At 44.4% G+C, this 27,908-nt stretch overlaps 1 protein-coding gene across 1 annotated transcript; it reads left to right on the plus strand.

The window, feature by feature from the left end:
• The first annotated feature begins 18,636 nt into the window (after positions 1-18,636).
• GRWD1 (glutamate rich WD repeat containing 1) lies at positions 18,637-27,906 on the plus strand. Its single transcript, XM_030197782.1, has 7 exons — positions 18,637-18,823; positions 19,212-19,329; positions 20,511-20,676; positions 21,357-21,570; positions 21,665-21,807; positions 21,898-22,095; positions 26,686-27,906. The coding sequence occupies exons 1-7, from the start codon at positions 18,658-18,660 to the stop codon at positions 27,001-27,003; spliced, it is 1,323 nt and encodes a 440-aa protein (XP_030053642.1). The 5' UTR covers positions 18,637-18,657; the 3' UTR covers positions 27,004-27,906.
• The last annotated feature ends 2 nt before the right edge of the window (positions 27,907-27,908 follow it).

The following is a 27,908-nucleotide window of genomic DNA, read 5'->3' on the forward strand; positions in this document are numbered from 1 at the left end:
TCAAAAAAAGCAGCATCTGCATTTTTTCAGAGCTTCTGCAGAGTGGCAATGGCAGAGAAAGCCCTGTCTGTGTTCACATTCAAGCCTTCTCCCACTTCCAGTGCCGAGAGCTTCTGTCTAAAGCACTCTTTCAGGAACTGCCCACATTCGCGTGTGGACATGTGCATGCATGTATGTGGGCATATATACACATCTGCTTGTGTGAGGTTTATCTTTTTTTGCTGTCAAACCTCAGTTCCATTCACTCACATTCCGTGTGACAGCGTGTTATCAAGTGCAGCTGTTCTACATGAACGTGGAGAGGGGCATTAACCACAACCTATGATTAGGGGTAAGAGTCATCTGAAATCCTTCTCGCTTAGGAAGGAGGGAGAGTTGTCAGGGATGGAGACGAGGACAGCAGGGCTGCCTCACACATTATCCTTCAACGGGAGGAGAAACAGGGGCTTTCAGACTGTCCTGTGTGTGTGATTTCTATGCTTCTAAGAGACACCAGCTTGGGGGGAGGTTGTAAGAGCAATGTGTCTCCTTGTCTGTCGTGTGGAAGTTGCTGTTAAATCTTTGATTTATCTTTCTTTCTGCTGTACCTGTGGCCAGCTTCTAGCCCTAACTAAACATAATACAGAATAATGACCCAGCAGGCCAAAATATCAGAGTACTCTGCTCTGAGACTTCAGATACAGAAATGGGGAGACAGAGAGAGACAGGGAAGGTGAGGAGAGGAAGGGAGGGAGCGACTGGAGATAAAAGGAGGGAGATTGGTGGGAAGAGGAGAGGGAATGGTAGAGATGAAAGGTAAGGGCAGGTGGCATGCAAGGTAGCAGACATGGACGTGTGCTGTGTGACTACTGAGGCAGAGCAGGAGAGAGACACGGGAGTGAGTCAGCAGGTGCATGGAGACAGACTAGTAATCAGGCAGTCCATGATCTCCAGAGAGAGAGGGAAAGAGAGATGGGGAAGAAAGGCTAGACACAGACGGAAATGGAGGGAGAAACACAGAGAAGGAGAGAGGGAGGGAAGCCACTGGAGGCGTTCTGTGATACAATGAAAAAGTCTACAAAAATCACAGCACCTATGTAGTAAACCTTCCACACCACACCACTCACTGCCAGGAATTAGATAACCACAACTCTCTGCGGGGAAAAAGCAGCACTACAAATATCATACCAGGCCCTAGAACCCCAGTATACCTCCTACATGGAAAACAGAAACAACTGGATTCTCACAGGCGTTTACATACAAAACACACACTAGCAGACTCCCTCACACAGTTCACAGTCAGCCAGACCCTCACCAAACATAAAATAAGAATATTAGATATGCCATGTTGCAGTCTCTCATCCTAGCTCTGACAATGGCCAATCCAGGGCAGAAGTACCTGGCAAATATTCTTGCTCCTCACACCCAAAGAACAACAGGTGATCAACTTTTCCTCCAGGAACTTGTCTAAACCCTTTTTAAACCCAGCTAAGTTAACTAACCCCAGCTGCTAGTGGAGCTCCTTATGTGTGAGGTTAGCTACATAGAAACATAGAAAAATGTAGGCAGATAAAGACCATACTGCCTATCCAGTATCCACATCCATCTCATCTACGTTCCCTATCACTCCCTTACAGATCCTATGTACTTGTCCCAAGCTCTCTTGAATTCAGATATCATTTTCATCTTCACCACTTCCACTAGGAGGCTGTTCCACAAATTTATCACCCTTTCTATGACAAAGTATTTCCTCAGGTTACTTCCTTTCCAGTTCCAGACCCAGATGTGAGAGATGGTAGGTTGCTTCATTCCAGTAAAAACGTGAAAAGACAAGGGTGGGAGACATCAAGGAAAGACATACCAGCTTGGTCATCACTTGGGTCGATAAGGACCACGCTACACAGCCTTGTGGGCTATGGGTTGTAGTGATAAGTGTACTACTGAGTCCTAAAATAAAGAAGGGGAGAAGAAGTTGAGTATGATAGGAAGAAAATAAAAAGGCGGATTCACCACTGGAGAATGGAATGTGAGGACGCTCTACTGAGTTGGACACTACAATCTATCTATTAAAGAATAAACTGGAGAGAGTTAGATATGATGTGGTTGATCTGTGTGAAGTGTTGAAATGGATGGTGGAAAGACAAGGTCAATTGGACAGAAACATTATGGAATCGGAATTATACTAGGGAAGAGAGCAACAGATGTGCTGATAGGATACAATCCGAGAAATGAAAGTGATACAAGTTACATTCCGACGTTATCAAAGGAACAAGATGGTGATCACTCCATATGCATCAACCAACAACAGTGAAGAACAGATGCTAGAACATCTTTATGAGCGGCTTGAAGAAGCGATGGAAAGCACACTGAAGAGTGATGTGAAATTCATTATCGGAGACTGGAATGCAAAGATTGGAAAGGATAACACTGGATATGAAGATGTGATGAGAAAATATGGAAGTGGTGAGAGGAATGAAAGAAGTGAACAGCTCCTGGACTTTGAAATTCAACACAGTCTGTATGTGGCGAACGCCTAGTTCCAGGATACAGGAAAAAAGAGCAAACAAGATAATGGAGGTAGTGCGAGAAGCAGCAGTTGGAACGGAAAAAACAAGGAAGCTGGGGAAGCATTGGATAAACATCGAAACATTGAGGTTGGTGGAAGAAAGAAGACGATTTGGAGCTGAACCAACAACAGTGGGGAATACAAGTAGCTGCACAAAGCCATGAGCAAAAGTACAAGATCAGATCAGAGAAGAGAACTGAACAGCACTGTCGTGCAATAGAAAAGATGATTGGAAGCTGTAAGACACAAAAAGCGTTCAAGTTGATTAAGAACCTAAAAGGAGAATTCAATCCAGTCTCGAAAGCCATCAAAGACAAATCAGGAAAAGTCTTCATGGATGACGATCGGCTAGGCTGAATACATCAAAGAGCTCTATACAGATATGAACTCGTACAGCAGTGGTGTCGTGGAAGAGCTGAAGAAATCAGATGGCAGGCCAAAGAAAGCGAGCAATGAAGATGCTATACTGAAGTCAGAAGTAGAAAGAGCAATCAGGAAGCTGAAAAACCACAAAAGCCGCAGAACTGATAAAATACCTGGGAATTAATTAAGGCAGGAGGATCTTGGGTAGCTGAGAAAGTATGGAAGATGTGTAATGAGATTTGGGAAACGGGAAAATGGCTGAAAGATTAGTGTAGAACCATCCTGATGGTGCCACCAAAGAACGGAGAGTTGATGAACTGTACAAACTACAGAACAATAGCACTAACTCTACACCTATGCAAAAAATAATGTTGAACGTTCAGCAAAAGACATTGAGCAATGCAATCAAAGCAAATCTGAGTGAGAAATAAGAAAGCTACATAAAATACAGAAGTACTGTTCAGCAGATACTGACACTTTGACTAATTGCTGATGAAATGCAAAACAAATCAAACAACCTCTACTACTGCTTCATTGACTTCGAGAAGGCATTCAATTCAGTATGGCATGAAGGACTGTGGGACTCACTGGAAGGTATTGGAATAATAGAGAAACTGATCAGGGTGATGAGATATTTGTTCAAAATGTCAGAGATGACTATAAAGTTCAAGAAAGGATTGAGAATATGAGCAAGAGCAGCAGTAGGCAGTAGACAAGGAGATCCAATGTAACCACTGTTGTTCGTAACAGTTTTGGAGAAGGTTATGGAAGTGCAAGAGCATGGAGATGTGGTGATATAGGGAAGGCACATGTGATTTGCGCACGGTATAGATCTGTTGGCAAGGGCAGGACAACCTGCAAATGCAACTGACAGAAATATATCTGGCTGGCGAAAACTTTGGACTTTACATCAACAGGGAAAAGACGAAAACGATGGTGAAGGGTGATGATGATAGGGTGCAGGTGTTCATAGAAGGTGAGATGTTGGAATGTGTAGATCAATTTGTATACCTTGGAGTGCAGTAACCAAAGGTTATGACTGTAGCAAAGAAATGTAGGAAGTAGTGATTTCATGAGCCCAAACACGATACGGAAGAGCAAGAACATGAGCACAATGACGAAACTATGAATCCTGGACGCACATGTGATGTCTACATTGCTATATGCCTGCAAATCTTGGACTGTAAAAAAGGCACTTGAAATGAATTGTTACAGGAATATAATAATAGAAGTTGGATGGATACGGTGAGGAACAGAGATATCCGAGAGGATTTGAATAGGAAAGTCGCGATGTTTGGCCACATCTGTTGGATGGAAGACAAGTTGATACAGCGATACTTGGAAGAGCCAATGGAATGAGAAAAAGAGGAAGACCAAAAAAGAAAATGGCTGGATATCCGGAAGTGGACTAGACTGGACTGGATATCCAAATGTTGTGTACAGAAAAGACCTTGGGCAAGAAGGGTGGTTCACACCTCTTGGTTCTAACTGCCCATACGGCAATGCGGTGCAGTGCTAATGGTGATGACGTGAACTGCTTTCACTACATCTTCTGGCAACAAATTCCACAGTTTAATTCTGTACTGAGTGGGAAAAAATACTTTTACCAATTTGTTTTAAATGTGCTACACCTAGCGTTTTTAGTGCACGCTAACCGTGTAGACACCCATAGGAATATTATGGGCATGTACACGGTTAGCGTGTGCTAAAATGTTAGAGTGCCCTTGTAAACAGGGCCCTTAGTAACTTGATGAAATATCCCCCTAGTATTCAAGCCTTTTGAAAGAGTAAACAATTGATTTATGTTTACCCATTCTACTCCACTCAGGATTTTGTAGTTCTCTATCATATCCCCTCCCCCCTCAGCCATCTCTTCTCCTAACCTTTCAAGCTTTTCCTCAAATGTGAGTCATTCCATCCTTTTAATCATTTTGATTGCCTTTCCCTGTACCTTTTCTAATTCCACTATATCTTTTTTTTTTTTTGAGATTCTGCAACCAGAACTGAAGTTGCACCATGGAGCGATACAGAGGTATTATGATATTCTTTGATTTATTCTTGGTTCCTTTCCTAATAATTCTTAATGTTCTGTTTGCTTTTTGAGAGCTGCAGCACACTGAGCAGTGAATCCTAGATCCTTTTCCTGGCTGGTGATACCTAGTTAGGATTATTTTTCCCTTTGTGCATCACCTTGCACTTGTTCACATTACATTTCATCTGCCATTTAGATACCCAGCGTTCTGCAATTCCTCTCAATCTTTTCATGATTGAACAGCTTTGAATAATTTTGCATCATCTGCAAATTTAAGCATGTCACGCATCACTCCCTTTTCCAGATCATTTACAAATATATTAAAAAGCAGCCCCTCCAGTGCAGATCCCTGGGGCACTCCACTATTTACTTCTCTCCATTGAGAAAACCAACTAGTTAATCCTACTCTATGTTGCCTGTTTTTTTTTTAAACAGTTCCCAGTCCACAATAAGACATTGCCTCCTATCTCATGATATTTATAATTTCCTCAAGAGACTACCATAAAGATTTTGTCAATCAACATTTAAAATCTAGATACAATTTATCAACTCAGTCATAGTAACATAGTAGATGATGGCAGAAAAAGACCTGCATGGTCCATCCAGTCTGCCCAACAAGATAAACTCATATGTGCTATTTTTTGTGTATACCTTACCTTGATTTGTACCTGTCCTTTTCAGGGCACAGGCCGTGTAAGTCTGCCCAGCACTATCCCCGCCTCCCAACCACCAGCCCGCCTCCCCACCACCGGCTCTGGCCCAGACAGTTCTAGTTTTGCACCGCACTATCCCCGCCTCCCGCCACCTGCGTGTGCCACCCAATCTCGGGCTATGCTCCTTAGGATCCCATTTTCTTCGAAACAGGATCCTTTAGTTTATCCCACGCATGTTTGAATTCTGTTACTGTTTTCATTTCCACCACCTCCCGCGGGAGGGCATTCCAAGCATCCACTACTCTCTCCGTGAAAAAATACTTCCTGACATTTTTCTTGAGTCTGCCCCCCTTCAATCTCATTTCATGTCCTCTCGTTCTACCTCCTTCGCATCTCCGGAAAAGGTTCGTTTGCGGATTAATACTTTTCAAATATTTGAACATCTGTATCATATCACCCCTGTTTCTCCTTTCTTCCAGAGTATACATGTTCAGGTCATCAAGTCTCTCCTCATACGTCTTGTAACGCAAATCCCTTACCATTCTCATAGCTTTTCTTTGCACTGCTTCAATTCTTTTTACATCCTTCGCAAGGTACGGCCTCCAAAACTGAATACAATACTCCAGGTGGGGCCTCACCAACGACTTATACAGGGGCATCAACACCCCCTTTCTTCTGCTGGTCACACCTCTCTCTATACAGCCTAACAACCTTCTAGCCACGGCCACCGCCTTGTCACACTGTTTCATCGCCTTCAGATCCTCAGATACTATCACCCCAAGACCCCTCTCCCCATCCGTTCCTATCAGACTCTCACCGCCTAACACATACGTCTCCCGAGGATTTCTATTCCCTAAGTGCATCACTTTGCATTTCTTCGCGTTGAATTTTAATTGCCAAACCTTAGACCATTCTTCTAGCTTCCTCAGATCCTTTTTCATGTTTTCCACTCCCTCCCGGGTGTCCACTCTATTACAGATCTTAGTATCATCTGCAAATAGGCAAACTTTACCTTCTAACCCTTCGGCAATGTCACTCACAAATATATTGAACAGAATCGGTCCCAGCACCGATCCATGAGGAACACCACTACTCACCTTTCCCTCCTCCGAGCGAATTCCATTCACCACCACCCTCTGGCTTCTGTCCGTCAACCAGTTCCTAATCCAGTTCACCACTTCGGGTCCTATCTTCAGCCCATCCAGTTTATTTAAGAGCCTCCTGTGGGGAACCGTGTCAAAAGCTTTGCTGAAATCTAAGTAGATAACGTCCATAGCTCATCCCTGATTCAATTCTCCTGTCACCCAATCAAAGAATTCAATGAGATTCGTTTGGCACGATTTCCCTTTGGTAAAACCATGTTGTCTTGGATCTTGCAACTTATTGGCTTCCAGGAAATTCACTATCCTTTCCTTCAGCATCACTTCCATTACTTTTCCAATAACCGAAGTGAGGCTTACCGGCCTGTAGTTTCCAGCTTCTTCCCTATCACCACTTTTGTGAAGAGGGACCACCTCCGCCGTTCTCCAATCCCTCGGAACCTCTCCCGTCTGCAAGGATATATTAAACAAATCTTTAAGAGGACTCGCCAGAACCTCTCTGAGCTCCCTCAATATCCTGGGGTGGATCCCATCCGGTCCCATGGCTTTTCAAGTTGGTCGTACACACACTCTTCCGTGAATGGTGCTCTATCCACTTCAATCTCATTTGTACTTTTTGCAGTCCATCGCGGTCCTTCTCCAGGATTTTCTTCTGTGAAAACAGAACAAAAGTATCTATTTAGCAAATTTGCTTTTTCTTCATCGTTATCCACATAGCGGTTCACAGTATCTTTTAGTCTCACAATTCCCTTTTTAGTCATTCTTCTTTCACTAATATACCTGAAGAAATTTTTGTCACCCCTTCTTACATTTCTAGCCATTTGTTCTTCCGCTTGCGCTTTCGCCAGGCGTATCTCTCTTATCCATAAGTCTTATCCATAAGTTTATGAACACCTAAAAAATCTAACAGATAGGTTAGGCAAGACTTTCCTTTGCTAATTCCACGTTGCCTCTGTCACATTAATCCATGTCTATTCATATGGCTGGTAATTTTGCCTGGATCACCCTTGGAGCCTATTTTAACAATCACTGTTATATTGGCCACCCTCCAGTTCTCAAGTAGCACGGCTGATTTTAATGACGGATTACAGATTTGTAGTAATAGCTCTGCATTTTTATTTCTGAGTGGTTTCAGAACTCTGGCATGTATACCATCTGTTCCAGGTGATTTGCTACTCTTTTGTTAGTCAGTTTGCTCCACTATCCAGCTTATAATCGAAAGTGATCGCCGGCTATCTTCCAACACAAATTGGGAGATGGCCGGCGATTTCTTAAAAGCGGCAAAATCGGTATAATCAAAAGTGGCATTTTAGACAGCATCGCCGCTTTCCCGTCGCTTCGCCGGCGGAAGTTCAAGGGGGCGTGTTGGTAGATTAGCGAAGGCGGGACATGGGCGGGTATGGGCGTGGCTATCAGATGGCCGGCTTTCGCCGATAATGAAAAAAAAAAAAGCGGCATTAAGCAGTATTTCACTGGGTTTACTTGGTCCTTTTATTTTCACGACCAAGCCTCAAAAAGGTGCCCCAACTGACCAGATGACCACTGGAGGGAATGGGGGATGACCTCCCCATACTCCCCCAGTGGTCACCAACCCCCTTCCATACTAAAAAAATAAAACTAAAAACCTTTTTTGCCAGCCTGTATGCCAGCCTCAAATGCCGTACCCACCTCCATGACAGCAGAATGTGTTCTATCCTCCGACAGCCTTTCCCTGGTTGCGATGTGGCTCTCGGGTGAGTGTGACACCTTTTCTGTTAGGTGCCCTGCAGTCACATTAGCAATGCATTGTGGTGGGTGTAGGGTACTGGGCTCTACTCCCATGGTGCTTTTCCCCCCTGCTAACTGGGTCACAGTGTGCCCTGTTTTGTTTCCTGTTGTAGTCCATGCGGTAGTGGCCATTTTTGTGCTTATTTCAAGAAAGGACTTTTTCAGAGAGATTAGTCTTCAGGTGTGAACTGGTTATGCCAAAGTTATACAGCAGCAATAAGTCCTAGAGACTGTATGCAGGTCCCTGGAGCAATTTTAGTGGGTGCAGTACATTTGTGGGTAGTGGGTTTGGGGGTTCAGCTCCCAAAGTAAGGGAGCTATGCACGTGGGAGCTTTTCTGAAGTCCACCGCAGTGACCCCTAGGGTGGCTGGTTGGTGTCTTGGCATGTCAGGGGGGCCAGTGCACTAAAAATGCCGGCTCCTCCCACGGCCAAATGCCTTGAATTTGGCCAGGGTTTGAGATGGCCGACATAACTTTCCATTATTGCTGAAAAACAAACCCGGCCATCTCAAACCCGGCGAACTCCAAGGCATTTGGCCGGGCTAAACCGGGCTGGCCATCTTTTTCGATAATACGGTTCCGGCCAGCTGTAGCGCCGCCGCCAAACATAGATCACCGGCGTTCTATTTGGCCAGCGACGTTCAATTATGCCCCTCCACGTTATCCATGTTCACTGTGATTTGCATCAGTTCCACTGAACTATTACAATCACAGAATTTTCCCGCATGGGTATCTCCCCAAATCTTCCACTGTAAAGACCGAAGAAAAGAATTCATTTTGATTTTTTTTTTTATGGCCTTGTCCTTCCCATGATCATTTAGTGATCCGGTCAATCCCTTCATTGGCTTCTTGCTTTTGATGTACTTGAAAAAATTTTGTGTTACTAGCTTTTGTCTCTGTAGTGAACTTCTTTTCAAATTCTCTTTTGATCTGCCTATTAACATTTTACATCTCCCATTGCTCATGTCCTTTCCTCTTTTCTTCACTTGGATCAGCTTACTATTTTTGACAGATAATTTTTTTTGCTTACTGCCTCTTTCACCTCACCATTTGACCATGCTGGCAGTTGTTTGGTCTTCCTCTATTTTTCCTAATGCATGGAACACATTTGGTCTGGGCTTCCAGGATATTCAGTGTCCATGCATTTGAACTTTTTGGCCCTTTACAACCCCTATTGTTTTTAACTAGTTGCATGCTGGATTTGGAAGGGTTGGGGAGATAGCTGTGCCAAAAGGGCACTGCTTATATCCAGCAACGTGAAACTGGAGGTGGGAAAAAAACGGAGTGTGTCATTTTTGGAGAGGAACTGGGGTGGGAGAACCAAAGGCTATGGAGAAGTCCAAGGAAAAGCCTTGGAAAGGAAACTAGATGTATTGTGGACAGCAGCTTTCTGTAGAAAGAGAGCTGCCTCTGATTTCTGATATCAGACTCTGTACAGATGTGAAACAGCTGCATGGCAGCAAACCCAGCTGGCCTCTAGATCCTTGTTGTATGTTAATTATTTCCAAAAAGGATGTCAAATTTCTTTTAATGTAAAGGTCAAGCTATTATGGCTGAAACCAACTGATTTAATAACCTCAAATTTGAATATTTCTTCAGCCTAAATGATTTTCTCAGGGAGAAGCAATCCTTTCACTCAGTCCCCGGGAATACTACAATTTCTTCTGACATGGTAACTCTTCAGTTCTCATCTTAGGTTTAGCCTTCATAACTGGGAACACACCTTGTCTCACAAAACCACAACATGGTGCAGTAGGGGGAGGGAATAGCCATGACTCCCAGTAGCCCAGCATGGTATCCTTCAAATCCCGGATACATTCCTTATTCTGTCATAGTTTTAACAGGGTGTTTGTCTTTCATATGCGGGACACACATGCTAGTGCAGTCTTCATAACCAGGACACATTTCATCTCCTGTCCAGAATGATTTTTTTTTAGGGGGGGGGGTACTGTGCTGCTGAGGACATACTCTATCATTAGAGTTGCAGTGGATTCTGAGGCATGGGATGTGATTTTTTTTTTTTTACCCTTTGCCCTATACCTTAGAGTCGCAATGGATTGTGAAGCACGGAATGTCGTTTTTTTTAATCCTTTGCCCAATACCAAATCTGCAGGCAAAACACCTCCTTCCCCCCACACACTAACAACGCCCTCTCCTCTCCCCCACCTGGCCATACCCAGTGGAGAAGAAAGTAATCCCTCTCCAATCCATATTTTCCATGCAGGAACTAAAGTGGCAATTCTGTCAACCCCCCCCCCCCCCCAAATTGTACAGCAAATTGTGCAGATATGACATCCCCCACATACAGGAAAACAGCACAGGAACACCCCCTCCACCCCGTTTCACATTGTCAGTATTCATATGCCCACTCCACCCCCCCCCCCCTATCCTGCTAAGTCCTCAGTAAACAAACATTGTTAGACTGGCAGGCACAGATCACACAGGCCTGTTCCTCACCAGCTGTGCCGGTCCCCTTGGTATGAGGCACGGCTGGCACGCATGCCAACACCATCATTAAAGTGCTGAAAATGGAAAGGTGATTACACATGTTCTGTTCTGTTGGGGGGCTGCCAGCTGGCTCTGTCCCCAGTCCTCTCCATCCCCCTCCAATTTCCACCAACCACAGCCAGTCACTGATTCCTGTCCCTCTGCTCTCCTCCCTTGGGATGACCCCTGAACCCATCAGGTTTCAAATCTATATCTCCAATCTTGCTCCGCTTGGAAGGCAGTGATGAAATCATTCCCATCATCCCATGCACTCCATCCCCCGGCACCCGGTACCTACCCCCACCTCGGAATATTTCAGCCACAAAACTCCCACTCATTCCCCATTCCACTATTTAAGTCTAAAACCCCTCACATATGCCCTCAATCAAACCATAAAAACAGCAGCCTGAACAGCTTACGAAAAGTGGAATTTTTAGGAATTGCTCCCCGCCTCCAGCACTTGGAGCAGATGTCAATTTTTATTCCCCCAGGTAGGTAAATATTTGTAGTCAAATGTGAGGAGAAGCACCAGGGTGCTGCCAGTTCTCTAGGATCAGAGTATGAGAAAGTGTCACTGAATCGAGTTTATACTGATCTCTAAGATTTCCCATGATGGCTTGTGCAGACTGTTCTGTGACAAAGCTCTGACATCTAGCGGATGCCTGCAGCTATCTGAATGACGGAAAATGGCTGAGGGGAAAGAAAGAGGGGGCAAGCATCCATTATCCCTGTCTGCACAGCTTCTGTATGCTCTGCATTTTACTGCACTCTCCCTCTGGTATTTTCAGCCCATGTACTCTGCATTTTGAGGGAGTCTCTTCAGCTATTTTCAGTCCCTGCGCTCACTGCATTTTGCTGGCGTCTCTGATTGATATTTTCAGCCCCTGCATTCTACATAAGTACATAAGCATCGCCATGCTGGGACAGACCAAGGGTCCATCGAGCCCAGCACCCTGTCACCGACAGCGGCCAAAAGAACAAGCAATTTGTCTCGCCCATCCTAGAAATACTGTATTCCCTCGTCCATTCAATAACATTCTATGGCTTTTTCCTCCAGGAAGCCGTCCAACCCTTTTTTGAAGTCCACTAACCGCCTTAACCACCTTTTCCGGCAGCGAATTCTAGAGTTTAACTATGCATTGAGTGAAGAAAAATTTCCTACGATTCATTTTAAATTTACCACACTGCAGCTTCATTGCATGCCCCCCTTGTCCTAGTATTTTTGGAAAGCGTAAACAGATGCTCCACATCGACCTGTTCCATTCCACTCACTATCTTATAGACCTCTATCATAACCGCCTTTTGTCCAAACTGAAGAGCCCCAGCCTCTTCAGCCTATCCTGATAGGGAAGTCGTCCCATCCCCTGTATCATCTTTGTCGCCCTTCTCTGCACTTTTTCCAATTCCACTATGTCTTTTTTTGAGGTGCGGCGACCAGAATTGAACACAATTCTCAAGGTGCGGTCGCACCGTGGAGCGATACAACGGCAGAATAATATCCTTATTTTTGTTTTCCATCCCTTTCCTAATGATACCCAACATTCTATTTGCTTTCCTAGCCGCAGCAACACATTGAGCAGACGTATCATCAATGACGACACCTAGACCCTTTTCTTGGTCCATGACTCCCAACGCTAAACCTTGCATGACGTAGTTATAGTTTGGGTTCCTCTTTCCCACATGCATCACTTTGCACTTGTTCACATTAAACGTAATCTGCCATTTAGACGCCCAGTCTCCCAGTCTCGTAAGGTCCTCTTGTAGTTTTTCACAATCTTCCCACGATTTGACTACTTTGAATAACTTTGTGTCATCGGCAAATTTGATTACCTCACTAGTTACCCCCATCTCTAGATCATTTATGAATATGTTAAAAAGCAGTGGTCCCAGCACTGATCCCTGAGGGACCCCGCTAACTACCCTTCTCCATTGCGAATATTGACCTTTTAGTCCTACTTTCTGTTTCCTATCTTTCAACCAGTTTTTAATCCACAGTAAGACACTACCTCCGATCCCATGTCCCTCTAATTTCCTCTGTAGGCTTTCATGAGGGACCTTATCAAACGCCTTCTGAAAATCTAGATACACAATATCAACCGGCTCACCTTTGTCCACATGTTTGTTTACCCCTTCAAAGAAATGCAGCAGATTGGTGAGGCAAGACTTCCTTTCACTAAATCCATGTTGACTTTGTCCCATTAGTCCATGCTTTTGAATGTGCTCTGTAATTTTGTTCTTGATTATAGTCTCTATCATTTTGCCCGGCACCGACGTCAGACTCACCGGTCTATAATTTCCCGGGTCTCCTCTGGAACCTTTTAAAAATATCGGCATTACATTGGCCACCCTCCAATCTTCCGGTACCACACTCGATTTTAAGGATAAATTACAAATCAATAACAGTAGTTCCGCCAGCTCATTTTTTAGTTCTATCAGTACCCTAGGGTGAATAGCATCTGGTCCAGGAGATTTGCTACTCTTCAGTTTGCAGAACTGCTCCATTACGTCTTCCAGATTTACAGATATTTCAATGTTTTTCCGACTCTTCAGCTACGAATACCCTGTCCGGCACCGGTATCCCACCCAAATCTTCCTCGGTGAAGACCGAAGCAAAGAACTAATTTAGTTTTTCTGCTATTTCTTTATCTTCCTTGATCGCCCCTTTTACACCCCGGTCATCCAGCGGGCCAACAGATTCTTTTGCCGGTTTCCTGCTTTTAATGTATCTAAAAAAATTTTACTATCAGTTTTTGCCTCTAACGCTATCTTTCTTTCAAAATCCCTCTTTGCCTTTCTTATCAGCACTTTGCATCTGACTTGACATTCCTTATGCCACTTCTTATTTTCCTCATTTGGTTCCTTCTTCCATTTTCTGAAGGATTCCTTTTTAGCTCCAATAGCCTCCTTTACCTCACTTTTTAACCACGCCGGCTGTCATTTGGTTTTCTGTCCTCCTTTTCTGATACGTGGAATATGTTTGGCCTGGGCCTCCAGGACGGTGTTTTTGAACAGCATCCACGCCTGTTGCAGGTTTCTTACCCTCTCAGTTACTCTTCTAAGTTTTTTTTTTCAACCGTTTTTCTCATTTTATCATAGCTTCCTTTTTTAAAGTTAAATGCTAACATATTTGACTTCCTATGTTTATCTTTTTGAAAGCAAATTTCAAAGGCGATCATGTTATGATCACTGTTGTCAAGCGGCCCTCGGACCGCTACCTCCCGTACCAGATCATGCACTCCACAAATGACTAAGTCTAGAATTTTTCCTTCTCTCGTCGGCTCCTGTACCAGCTGCTCCATAAAGCTGTTCTTTATTTCATCAAGGAAGTTTACCTCCCTAGCGTGCCCTGATGTTACATTAACCCAGTCTATATGGGGTAATTTAAAATTCTCCGGATTTTGAAGGCGACTTCTCTGATATTTTCATTTTGCTGGTGTCATGGTTTGGTATGTTCAGCCCCTGCACTCTCTGGATTTTGCTGGCATTGTCTTTTGACATTTTCAGCCCCTACATTTTGTTAGATTCTCCATTTGATATTTTCAGCCCCTGCACTCTATGCATTTTGCTGGCATGTTCTCAGGTACATTCAGCCCTGCACTCTCTGAATTTTGCTGGAATCTTCTTTGGTATTTTCAGCTCCTGCTCTATCTGCATTTTGCTGGTGTTGTCATTTGATATTCTCAGCCCTTGCACTCTCTGCATTTTGCTAGAGTGGTACTTTCAATTCCTGCTCTATCTGCATTTTGCTGGAATCTCCATTTCATATTTTCAGCCCCTGTGCTTTCTGTATTTTGATTGATCCTAATTTGCTGTTGAAAGATATAGGTATCACAGGAACTAGTTTTGCAATGGTTTTCTTTTTTTGAGCAATAGGTCATTTCAAGTTTCTTTTAATTCAGTTAATTCTCAAATCTTTCAGTTGAGTGTGGAATGCCTCAGGGCTCTGTCCTTTCTGCATTGTAATATATTTCTTAGTCCATTGCTTACGTTAATTCAAAGTTTTGGTTTAAGTGTTTTTTGTTTATACAGATTATATTTTGATTATTGCAAGAGTTTGTCCAAAACATTGGATTTGACTAGATTACAAGGTTTAAAAGAGGTATCAGAGTGGTTATGCTGACAGCATTTAGTTTTCAAAGTGCAGAAAACTAATATTTGTTGAATTACAGGACATCAGGAATGCCAACTTATTTTGTTTGGGACACCAATAACTCTGATAGAATATTTTAGATATTTGGGGTGCTTCTTGATTCTAAGTTAACATTTGAGGAGCAAGTTAATAAGATCTCAAGAGAAGGCTTTGCAACTTTGCAAACTTTGCATTCATTGAAGTACTGAAGCAGCACTGAATCTTATCTATGCCATACGTTGTATTGTTGTTTGAATATTTTTACTGCTGTACTTGTCTGTTGCTTATGTTTGACTATTCTTGCTTTACACCACCTTGAGTGAATTCCTTCAAAAAGGCAGTAAATAAATCCTAATAAATAAATATATTATTGCATGCGTTATGATTTAGAAACATAGAAAACATGACAACAGTGGCCCATCCAGTCTGCCCATCCTCAGTAACTACTAACTCCTCCTTTTCCTAAGGGATCCCACGTGCCTGTCCCATGCTTCCTTAAATTCTGACACAGTCCTCGTCTCCATGACCTCCACCGGGATTCCATTCCATGCATCCACCACCCTTTCTGCCATTTCACGGATAGACCGAAGTAATGTCATCTATGCAGGTCTATCCGGGAACAATTTGAAGAGATTGCAAATCCCTCAGAATGCCGCAGTGAGACTACTGGGCAATAAGCATAAAATTGATCTTGTCACTCTTTTATTTAGCATTACCATTAGTTGCCCATTAAATATAGAATTTGGTTAAGGTGCTTACATTGGTTCATAACGCTTTTTATGAATTGCAACCATCTTATTTAAGTACTTTAGCGATACCTTATATACCAGCTAGGGTTCTTAGATCAATTTAGAACAATGGTGCTGCACAGAGCTAGAATGAGATAAGAAAGGATACAGAAATGTGGTAAAGGTGGTTAGCTTAGCGGGTTTTAAAAAAGGTTTGGACGGTTTCCTAAAGGAAAAGGCCATAGACCATTATTAAATTGACTTGGGGAAAATCCACTACTTATTTCTGGGATAAGTAGCATAAAATGTTTTGAACTTTTTTAGGATCTTGCCAGATATTTGTGACCTGGATTGGCCACTGTTGGAAACAGGATGCTGGGCTTGATGGACCTTTGGTCTGTCTCAGTGTAGCAATACTTATGTACTTATGCAAAGAGCCTTTTCCTCTTTGGCTTCATATTTGTGGAATTACTAGTAGTTAGTGCAGTGGACTTTGATCCTGGGGAACTGAGTTTCATTCCCACTGCAGCTCCTTGTGACTCTGGGCAAGTCACTTAACCCTCCATTGCCCCTGGTACAAAATAAGTACCTGAATATATGTAAACCGCTTTGAATGTAGTTGCAAAAACCTCAGAAAGGTGGTATATCAAGTCCCATTTCCCTTCCCTCCTTTTTAGTAAGCCGCACTTTGAATGGGCTGTCGGCATAGTTGCGCGGTTAAACAGGGGGGGGGGGGGGGGCACAAAAGATTTACGAACTGCAGCAAATTTAAAGAAATTTAAGATTTTGATACTCTGGAGAGGCGGAAGCAAGAATTTATTGAGGAAGATGCAATTGAGGAGATATAATTCTTTTGTACTTGAATGTTCTTGACATTTTCTTTTTCCAATTTCATTAATACTTGATATACCGCCTAAAGGAGATTCCATCAAAGCGGTTTACAATACAATGTCAAAAGACAAATGGCAAAAAGTGAAAAGGAACTGCAATGGGAACAGGAAAGCAAGAAGAAAGAAACATAGATTAAGAGCTTAAGCAATAACAGGGAGCAGCAAGTGATAGAAAGCAGGGGAGCAATGCCATTACGTGGCCTCATTCGAGTCGGTGGTCAGTGAAGTATGGCTGGATTCAAAAGCTACGGCAGATGGGCCTTAAGGCGGACCATAGGTTCCAAATGAAGGACTAGGGTACACTGTTCCCGAGAAAAGCACCCATGGCACTAAATATCTGAGAGAGTATGGAGGAGAGACGGACAGAGCCAAGGGGGGGGGGGGGGGGGAACTTGCAATGGTCCTCTTGAGGAGCAGAGCGCTCTAGGGGGGGCAATAAGGGATCAGATATTGAGATAAGTAGGAGAGTTGACCGGAATGGTGGATCTTGTGGACCAGAAGTAATTTGTTATGAGATTCGAGAGGAGATGGATAACCAGTGACATCACGAAGAAGTGGTGTGACATGGTCAAATCATTTGGGCCTAATCAAGAAGCGAATGGCTGCATTCAGGACCAGTTGCAAGCGCTAGGTATCTTTCTTTCAAATGCCTCGTAATAGCGCACACCAATAATCAAGTCCAGAGAGTACTAGTGAATGGATAAGAAAGATGGCTGCTCCGTGCAGTTAACCCCTCTATGGACTTTCTTTTTGTGTGAATCATTTATGTTTTACTTTATTTCACCCTCTTCCCATGTAGGGATCCTCTTATGTATATCTCACCCCTTTTTGGATTTCTTCACCGTTTACAATAATACCACCTCCTGCAGAAGAGCATTCCAGGCATCCATCACCTATCTGTGACAGTAATCCTCCCTCTCTGTAGCCTTACAATTTATAATACTATTCCACCCAAAAAAAAATATGTAGTTCAGGTTTTTCCTATTTTAATAATTGGAGTTCTTTTCCTTTTTATAATATGTATGTTTCTTTTTTTACTTAACTGCTGTGATCTGAGAAAGCCAATCAGTATATAACATTTATAATAAACATTTTGCTGCAGTCTCCTGACATTTTCAGACCTAATGCTCTACACATTTTGCTAGAATCTTCTCTGGTATTTTCAGTCCCTTCTCTCTCTCTCTCTCAATTTGCTGCAGTCCACTCCGATATTTTCAGCTCCTGCACTCTCGGTATTTTGCTGGTCTCTCCTCTGGTATTTTTATTCCCTGCTCTCTCTCCCTCTGCATTTGCTGGACTCTCCATTTGTTATTTTCAGCCTCTGCACTCTCAATTTCCTGGAGTCTTCTCTGATATTTTCAGCTCCTACACTCTCTGTATTTTGCTGGTCTCTCCTCTGGTATTTTCATTCCTTGCTCTCTCTGCATTTGCTGGATTCTCCATTTGTTATTTTCAGCCTTTGCACTCTCTCAATTTCCTGGAGTCTTCTCTGATATTTTCAGCTCCTGCACTCTCTGTATTTTGCTGGTCTCTCCTCTAGTATTTTAATTCCCTGCTCTCTTTCTCTGCATTTTGCTGGATTCTCCATTTTGTTATTTGCAGCCCCTGCACTTGACTAGAATCTCCCTGTGGCATTTTGAGACCCTGACCTTCGCTGTTTTCTTTCTTTTTACTAAAGTCTATCTCTCTCTCTCTCTCTGTAAATTGTGCACAGCTTGAGCTCTGTGCTTTAAGAGTTAGTTAGAAGCCTGAAGAATTGAAAGCTTTTCTAACAAGCCTAGGGATACTGACTAAAGGGTAAAGAGCACAATGCTCAGACCCGCGCGCCAATGCACACACTACTAGTCTACTACACAGCGCATGCGTAAGGGAGGCGTTACCATCACCACCAGAGCGCAGCAGCGGAACCTGAAGTTCGGTTGCGGTAGGGGGGAAGTGACGTCGCCGCTGCCCTTTCTCAACATGGCGGCAACGGGAGAACCCACGTTGAGTGAAGAGAGTATGGAGGAAGAGGAGGAGGAAGCGGAGCCCAGACAGGTCTACCTGCCCGGGACAGAGCCCCTACTAGAAGGGGAGGAGCTGGTCATGGATCAGGAGGCTTACGTGCTGTACCACCAGGCCCAGACGGGTGAGAATCAACATCTCCCACCACCACCGAATTAGTACAGGGAGGGGGAACCTCCCCCTCCCCAGAATAATACCAGTACAGAGAAAGAAGAATCTCTCTGCCTCCCCCCCCCCCCAAAAAAATCCCAGAATAACATTAATGCAGAGAGGGAGGAATCTCCTTGCCTTCCTCGCCTCCTCTGTATTGTCATAGACAGCCAAGGACATCCCAGCCCCCCCCCCCCCTTACACACCACAGCCAGGGGAGGACCTCTCTGCCTCATCTTCTTATACCCCATACACAGACAGGGGGATCCTCCCTCCCAAACATACCAACTACAGGCAGATGAGAGCTTTCACTTCTAAATATTTGTTTTCCTTTTTATCTCCCCCTCCCCCCAATTCCCCAGGCGCCCCATGTTTGAGTTTTGATGTGATCCCAGACAATCTTGGACCAAGTCGTACAGATTTCCCCCTGACGCTCTTCCTGTGTGCAGGGACGCAGGCAGACACTGCGCAGGGAAACAGGTAACAGCCGGAGCTGGGTAGCACCAGACACCTGCATAGACCAGTGAGTGACCTGCAGCAGTCCTTCCCTGACACCGAACCTCATGTCTTTTTCCTCCCATCTTTGGCCCTTACACTATCAACTTGTTCAAAATACAGCCATTAAACTACTTCAAAGCCACTGGATGTTTGATCACGTAACCCCCTCTTAGCAAAGCACTGGCTCCCCATTGCATACAGAGTGGCCTTTAAAATTCTAGTCTTAACGTCACATGATTACATCCTCAGGGTCTCCAGCATTTTTCACTAACCATCTCATACCCCACTATCCAAGAAGACCTCTTCATTCTTCACAGAAAAAAAAGGATTATCCCATCCTTCTACCACATTCATCTTGACACTGTCTGAAACTCTTGTTTCAGCACCTCATTCTCTCTAAAAGCCCCTCCTTTAGCTACATTTATAGAGCTCCTTTACCAAAGTCAGAGGCCCATTTAAAAAGCCGCGCACAAAAGTGGCCATCAGTTTGTAGCACATGGGTTTTCCGTATGCTGCAGCCACTTTTACTACAGCGGTCTACTTTCCTATAATGGCCACGTGCTAGTTTTCTAATTAACGAGTGGCCATTACCACTGGTCACTGTGTACCCACGCTACCCGATTAGCGCAGGGCACGCCTACTCTCCACCCATAGACACACAGTCTCCTGATCGGCACACTTCCATGGGACACATCAACGCTTTTTGGCGTATGGTAGTCCCTACCATGGCTTCGTAAAAGGGTCCCTTAAAGCTGGTTTCCTCTTCCTCCCAGAATGGCTTGCATTTCCCAACTGACCGAGAGGTGTCTTACTTCCCCCTTGTTCTAGCCTTTCCCTATCATTGCTTTTTGGAATAAGCTGTTGTATTTTTCCTCCCGCTATTCTCCCATTGTGTTTTGTTTTTAGGGCTGCATTTCTGCAGTAGGCCATGAAAACTGTAAGGCTGTTTTAGATTCTTTCATTTGTAATGTGTCAATTTGTATTTCTTACCTTTTAATTACTTTATATTCTTGCTGCTTTTTGATTAAAATTTGAATCGAAATGAAGCCCTGTTTTGTTTACTTTGTGTTTGCTGTTGCCCACCTGAATCCCTTAACATTTTATCATGATGATATTATAGAACCGGGATATCAAATAAGCTGATTTTTGAACTCTGACCTCAGGCTGCTGGTGATGAAGATGCACAACCTGTATGGCATAAGGCGGAAGGCGTCGGGGAACGAGTCAAACTCGGATTCCAGTGACAGTGAAGAGGAGGAGGAGGAAGAGAAGAAGCCACAGCTGGAGCTGGCGATGGTGCCCCACTACGGTGGCATCAACCGCCTGCGTGTAAGGCATCTGGGTGGAATACAAATTTATTCAGGGCCTGGGTAGTAAACACGCAATAGGTTAAAAGAAATCAGGTGTCTAGGGCTGGTAATAGTATTACTCTCTTAACTCCTTGCTGACTTTACAGATTTTAAATTGCTCCTTGAAATAGGAAAGTTATTTACTGATTGCTTGAATAATGCAGAGAGAATATGGACCAGGAAGCTGAGTATGTGTTCCTATCCAGAGAGGTGATCTCACTGGACCACTAATAGCATACAGTTTGGTCACAGGAGGAAAAGGTGGACTAGTCTTTCTTGTCCTGCTTTCTCTGTACTGTATTTGCGTTCAAAGTGAATTGAGTGATTGGTAACCCTGTAAAGTGACATAACCTGAAGCCATCAGTTCCTATTGACTTTCAGAACCTGGGTAAGTCAGGGGACCAGGATTTTAACCATTACAAATAATACATCCTGAGCTTCCTTTGCCATTGCCACTCTGCAGTGACTAAATAAAATGAAAATCTGTTCTTAACTAATAGACGAATGTGAGCCAGCAGTTACAGAAGCATCTGAAATACTACTACTTATCATTTCTAAAGCACTACTAGACGTACGCAGCGCCACCTTGCTGCTGTCATCCCCCTCATCATCACTTTTATTTGAAGCATCTTTTTCTCTCTTTTTATCTTCCTGGGGTAGGTGACTTCCCTGGGTGACTCCCAGGTGGCAGCTGTCTGGTCGGAGAAGGGGCAGGTAGAGATTTATGACCTGAAGAAGCAGCTCTCGGCTGTGACTGACTCCCAGGCCATGGCCACCTTCCTGAAGGAGGAGCAAGCGAACATCAGGCCTTTCTTCTCTTTTTCTGGACACATGACTGAAGGTTTCGCTCTGGACTGGTCACCCAAGGTGGCAGGTGAGCGCTGGGAGGGGAGAAAGAGTGAGGGGTGCAGGACCCACATAAGGTTTGGTTGTGGGTCATTAACTCTCAGCGCTGTGTCGCTCTTCAGGACGCCTGCTCACGGGAGACTGCAACAAGAATATCCACCTTTGGACCCCTGTGGAAGGTGGAACGTGGCATGTGGATCAGCGTCCCTTCTCTGCTCATACGAAGTCTGTAGAGGATCTGCAGTGGTCACCCACCGAGGTCACGGTAAGCATTCAGCCCCTCCTTGGGACACTGTGTGTGTGTGTGGAAAGCTGGCACTTCTGCTACCCGTGTTCACCCTCTCTCCCGCCGCAGGTCTTCGCCTCATGCTCCGTGGATGCCTCCATCCGAATCTGGGATGTGCGGGCTGCACCCGGTAAGGCGTGCATGCTGACAGCCTCCCAGGCTCACGTCAGCGATGTGAACGTGATCTCCTGGAACAGCCATGAACCGTTCATTGCCAGTGGCGGGGATGATGGCGTGCTGAAGATTTGGGACCTACGCCAGTTCCAGGTGAGCAGAACAGCCATTCTGGGTCAGGGTCTGGTATCTGTGCCCGGCTGGAGGCAGTATGTGTAACTCACAGAAACATGCTTTCCTGATCACGCCCTCTCCATTTAAAACATTCAGGGTAAGGCAGTGGTTCCCAAACCTGGTACTGGAGGCACCCCATCCAGTCAGGTTTTCAGGATACCCGCAATGAATATTCATGAGAGAGATATGCATGCACTGCCTCCACTGCATGCAAATCTCTTTCATGACTATTCATTGTGGATATCTTGAAAACCTGACTGGCCTGGGGTGTCTCCAGGACCACATTTGGGAACCACTGGTGTAAGGGATTTAACCTTGCAGCTTTTTTGGCAGCACCATAGCACTGAGTCTTGCCTCTTGTTTTATCGGGGGGGGGGGGGGGGGGGGGGGGGAGACAGACTCCATCTTAATAATGGGAAAAATGTTATTCTTGTCTCTGTTGACCTAACCGTGGCGTTTGATTTTGTAAATCATAAACTATTTATATCCAGACCGTCTACCCTCGGGGTAGGTGACACTGTATTTTATTGATTTATAAAACTTATTTCCCACTCCATCCAATGATCTAGGTGGGTTACACTTTCAATCCACAGTTAAAATACAAATTAAAGAATAGTAAATCACCTGGACTGGATGGCATACATCCAAGGGTATTCAAAGAACTCAAGCATGAAATTGCTGATCATCTGTTAGTAATATGTAACCTGTCGTTAAAATTGTCTGTAGTACCTGAAGATTGGAGGGTGGCCAATGTGACACCAATTTTTAAAAAGGGTTCCTGGGGTGATCAGGGAAATTATAGACTGGTAAGCCTGACTTCAGTGCCGGGCAAAATAGTGGAAACTATTATAAAGAGTAAAATTACGGAACACATAAACAAACATGGTTTAATGGGACAGAGTCAGCATGGGTTCAGCCAAGGGAAGTCTTGCCTCACCGATTTGCTTAATTTCTTTGAAGGTGCAAATAAACATGTGGATAAAGGTGAGCTGGTTGATGTAGTGTATGTAGATTTTCAGAAAGATTGACAAAGTTCCTCATGAGAGACTCCTGAGAAAATTAGAGTCATGGGATAGGAGGCAAGGTTCTGGTGTGGATTAGGAATTGGTTATTAGACAGAAAACAGAGGGTAGGGTTAAATGGTCATTTCTCTCAATGGAGGAGGGTGAATAGTGGAGTGCTGTAAGGATCTGTATTGGGACTAGTGCAATTTAACATATTTATAAAAAATATGGAAATTGGAATGACGAGTGAGATTATTAAATTTGCAGATGACGCAAAACTATTCAAGGTCATTAAAACACGTGCAGACTGTGAAATATTGCAGGATGACCTTAGAAGACTGGGCATCCAAATGGCAGATGAAATTTAATGTGGACAAATGCAAAGTGATGCGCATTGGAAACAATAATCCAAATCATAGTTACTGATGTTAGGGTCCACCTTGAGGGGTCAGCAATCAAGCAATAGGCGAGTCTTCTTGTTGAAGAGAGACTAACTCGTGAATTGTTATCTCAAGAAATGTTTTGTCTCCCGATAGCAAAAGCATTGTATACAGTGGGGGAAATAAGTATTTGATCCCTTGCTGATTTTGTAAGTTTGCCCACTGACAAAGACATGAGCAGCCCATAATTGAAGGGTAGGTTATTGGTAACAGTGAGAGATAGCACATCACAAATTAAATCCGGAAAATCACATTGTGGAAAGTATATGAATTTATTTGCATTCTGCAGAGGGAAATAAGTATTTAATCCCTCTGGCAAACAAGACCTAATACTTGGTGGCAAAACCCTTGTTGGCAAGCACAGCGGTCAGAAGTCTTCTGTAGTTGATGATGAGGTTTGCACACATGTCAGGAGGAATTTTGGTCCACTCCTCTTTGCAGATCATCTCTAAATCATTAAGAGTTCTGGGCTGTCGCTTGGCAACTCGCAGCTTCAGCTCCCTCCATAAGTTTTCAATGGGATTAAGGTCTGGTGACTGGCTAGGCCACTCCATGACCCTAATGTGCTTCTTCCTGAGCCACTCCTTTGTTGCCTTGGCTGTATGTTTTGGGTCATTGTCGTGCTGGAAGACCCAGCCACGACCCATTTTTAAGGCCCTGGCGGAGGGAAGGAGGTTGTCACTCAGAATTGTACGGTACATGGCCCCATCCATTCTCCCATTGATGCGGTGAAGTAGTCCTGTGCCCTTAGCAGAGAAACACCCCCAAAACATAACATTTCCACCTCCATGCTTGACAGTGGGGACGGTGTTCTTTGGGTCATAGGCAGCATTTCTCTTCCTCCAAACACGGCGAGTTGAGTTCATGCCAAAGAGCTCAATTTTTGTCTCATCTGACCACAGCACCTTCTCCCAATCACTCTCGGCATCATCCAGGTGTTCACTGGCAAACTTCAGACGGGCCGTCACATGTGCCTTCCGGAGCAGGGGGACCTTGTGGGCACTGCAGGATTGCAATCCGTTATGTCGTAATGTGTTACCAATGGTTTTCGTGGTGACAGTGGTCCCAGCTGCCTTGAGATCATTGACAAGTTCCCCCCTTGTAGTTGTAGGCTGATTTCTAACCTTCCTCATGATCAAGGATACCCCACGAGGTGAGATTTTGCGTGGAGCCCCAGATCTTTGTCGATTGACAGTCATTTTGTACTTCTTCCATTTTCTTACTATGGCACCAACAGTTGTCTCCTTCTCGCCCAGCGTCTTACTGATGGTTTTGTAGCCCATTCCAGCCTTGTGCAGGTGTATGATCTTGTCCCTGACATCCTTAGACAGCTCCTTGCTCTTGGCCATTTTGTAGAGGTTAGAGTCTGACTGATTCACTGAGTCTGTGGACAGGTGTCTTTCATACAGGTGACCATTGCCGACAGCTGTCTGTCATGCAGGTAACGAGTTGATTTGGAGCATCTACCTGGTCTGTAGGGGCCAGATCTCTTACTGGTTGGTGGGGGATCAAATACTTATTTCCCTCTGCAGAATGCAAATAAATTCATATACTTTCCACAATGTGATTTTCCGGATTTAATTTGTGATGTGCTATCTCTCACTGTTACCAATAACCTACCCTTCAATTATGGGCTGCTCATGTCTTTGTCAGTGGGCAAACTTACAAAATCAGCAAGGGATCAAATACTTATTTCCCCCACTGTATGTGCTTGATGTGAAATGTAATATGCTTCTTAAAAATCACCACTAACGTTATCCCCTTTAATGTTTTACTTGAGAAACAGCCTTTCAGAAGTTAGGTTCAGTCCATTGCTGTATCTCATTTCTTGCAAAAAATTCCATATATCACAGTCAGGCAGCGAGGTGGAGATTTTTCTTACAATAAGTTTGTAGAAAGTCTTCCGAGGCTGAGCAGCTTTTGTTTTGTGTGTTCTTTTTAAGCTACTACAAAGGCTACAGCAGTGCACAATGTCTCCTATTCAGGTGCACACATTAAAGGGAAGCTTTGGCTCCGGAGGCAGCTATCAGGTCTGCTCCTGAACACCAGCGATGACAAAAGATGTATTGTCTGCAGACGCCCTGCTGACACCACAACTTTGACTTTTAGGATATTGTGGGTTCGGCGGGAGAGTGAACACAGTCCAACATCCAATCATAAGGATAAAAATAGGACTCTTTTTTTTTTTTTTCCTTTTTTCAGCAAGATGCTTTGATGGTCTCAGAGCAGACTTTTCAAACCTCTGCAGACTGAATTAACCCCCGCCAGTTCCTCAGAAAGGAGAGGGGAATGAAGAGAAATATGCCCCTAGGCTCACCTCCCTTTCCAGTCAGGCAGTGTTTTAAAACAAATAGGAGGAAATACTTTTTTTCACTCAGGGAATAGTTAAGCTCTGGAATTCTTTGCTGGAGGTTGTGGTAACAGCAGTTAGCGTATCTGGTTTAAAAAAAAAAAAAAGGTTTGGACAAGTTCCTGGAGGAAAAGTCCACAGTCTGCTATTGAGACAGCTATGGGGGAAGCCACTGCTTGCCCTAGGACTGGTAACATGGAATGTTGCTACTAATTGGGTTTCTGCCAGGTACTTGTGACCTGGATTGGCCACTGTTAGAAACAGGATACTACTACTACTATTTATCATTTCTATAGTGCTACAAGGCATACGCAGCGCTGTACACGATACACAAAAAGACAGTCCCTGCTCAAAGAGCTTACAATCTAGATAAGACAGGTAAACAGAACAATTAAGGGTAGGGGAATAAATGGACCGTTGGTCTGACCCACTACGGCTATTCTTATGATACTTGCTAGGGCCATCTACCAGTGTTGAGTCGCTGCTTCCTGTCTGTAAATGTGGGCTGTGCCAGGATTGTGGAATTATCTTCCTGAGGAGATAAAGCCCTGTAGCATAGCAGTGGTTTTGCTGCAGATTAAAAGCTTGCCTTTTCCTAGATTGGAAGGAGAACTGGAGTGGGGTTGGGCATTGGGAATATTCAATACATTATAACCAAATACCCTGCATGTATTGTTACGGCTGTTTGATGGAGTGTGTTATACCTCAGTCTGTATACTTTAGGGGTGAAAGGACAAGCTATGTATCACTAAATTCTTTATCTCATTTTCTCCAGAAGGGTGTAAGTGTAGCCACCTTCAAACAGCACACGGCTCCCATCACCTCGGTGGAGTGGCACCCCGCGGAAGGCAGTGTTCTGGCTGCGGCCGGTGCCGACGATCAGATCACCCAGTGGGACCTGGCAGTGGAGCGGGACCAGGAGGCGGGGGCTGGAGGAGAGGATCCAGCACTGGCCACCATCCCCCCACAGCTGCTGTTTGTCCATCAAGGTGAGAAGGATATCAAGGAGCTGCACTGGCATCCCCAGTGTCCCGGCGTGCTCATCAGCACGGCCCTCTCTGGCTTCAATGTCTTCCGTACCATCAGCGTCTGAGGCTGGGAGGAGACGGCTGTCTATCTGCCTCCTGGGGTCTGTACAAGAGCAGAAAACTTTAAATGCCTTGGTTTGGGAGACTGAATTTGTGCTTTATTGTATACGGCCCTGGTTTGGAAGGCTCTTCCTGAAACCCTTATCCCCTCTACAGAACGTGTGCAATCTAAAATGAACACTTGTGGGCCAACCTGCACCATAGGGGCATAGGTGTCTGTACCCTTTCCCTTTAGCTTGAGCCACCACTCACGTCTCCATCTCCCCTTGCAGCTTTGCTAAGTGAACCTGGTTGCGTAGAGAACTGAATTCATCAAAGCTTTTGACACTAGCTGTTCTCTCCATACGACCTTGGGGGTGGCAGAAGCTAGAGGAATGAACTGCGGGTTTTTGTCTAAACCATTAATCGTTCCAGGTCAGATAGCTTTTTGCTCAAGTTTTCTTTGCTGATGATTTGGGCCTACCTCCTAGCTGCATCTGAACAGAGCTGAGCTTCACTGCAGGAAAACAGAGAAGGGGAAAGGCCCCAAGGAATCACTAGGATTTCTTTCATGCTTTTACCACAGCTGCGCAGAGGAAACCATTGGGGCCCTTAGGATAGGTGAAGGGGATCTGGGACCTCAGATCACCTAGAGCAGGGATAGGCAATCTCTGTGCTCGAGGGCCACAACCCACTTGGGTTTTCAAGATTCCCCCCAATGAATAGGCATGAGCTTTACTTACATACAATGCTGCAAATCAATCTCATGCCTTTTCATTTGGCACAGAGGTTGCCCACCCCTAATGTACAGGGGGAGGGAGGCATCAGCAATTCAAAGAGCTATGGAACATTTCTTGGTGCAAAAGCCCAGATGTTATCAAAATAACTATTTTTATTACATATACTATTTAATAAAAATCATTTTTTTTTT

This window comes from Microcaecilia unicolor, chromosome 3 (assembly GCF_901765095.1).
Source record: "Microcaecilia unicolor chromosome 3, aMicUni1.1, whole genome shotgun sequence".
NCBI lineage: Eukaryota > Metazoa > Chordata > Amphibia > Gymnophiona > Siphonopidae > Microcaecilia > Microcaecilia unicolor.

What these genes read in the sequence shown, in the direction of transcription:
- GRWD1 (XM_030197782.1), top strand. Translation starts at nt 18,658, where the DNA reads ATGGCGGCAACGGGAGAACCCACGTTGAGTGAAGAGAGTATGGAGGAA. An exon ending in GACACTGCGCAGGGAAACAG is followed by an intron (nt 19,330 to 20,510) that starts GTAACAGCCGGA and finishes CTCTGACCTCAG; the next exon opens with GCTGCTGGTGATGAAGATGC. An exon ending in GGGACCTACGCCAGTTCCAG is followed by an intron (nt 22,096 to 26,685) that starts GTGAGCAGAACA and finishes CATTTTCTCCAG; the next exon opens with AAGGGTGTAAGTGTAGCCAC.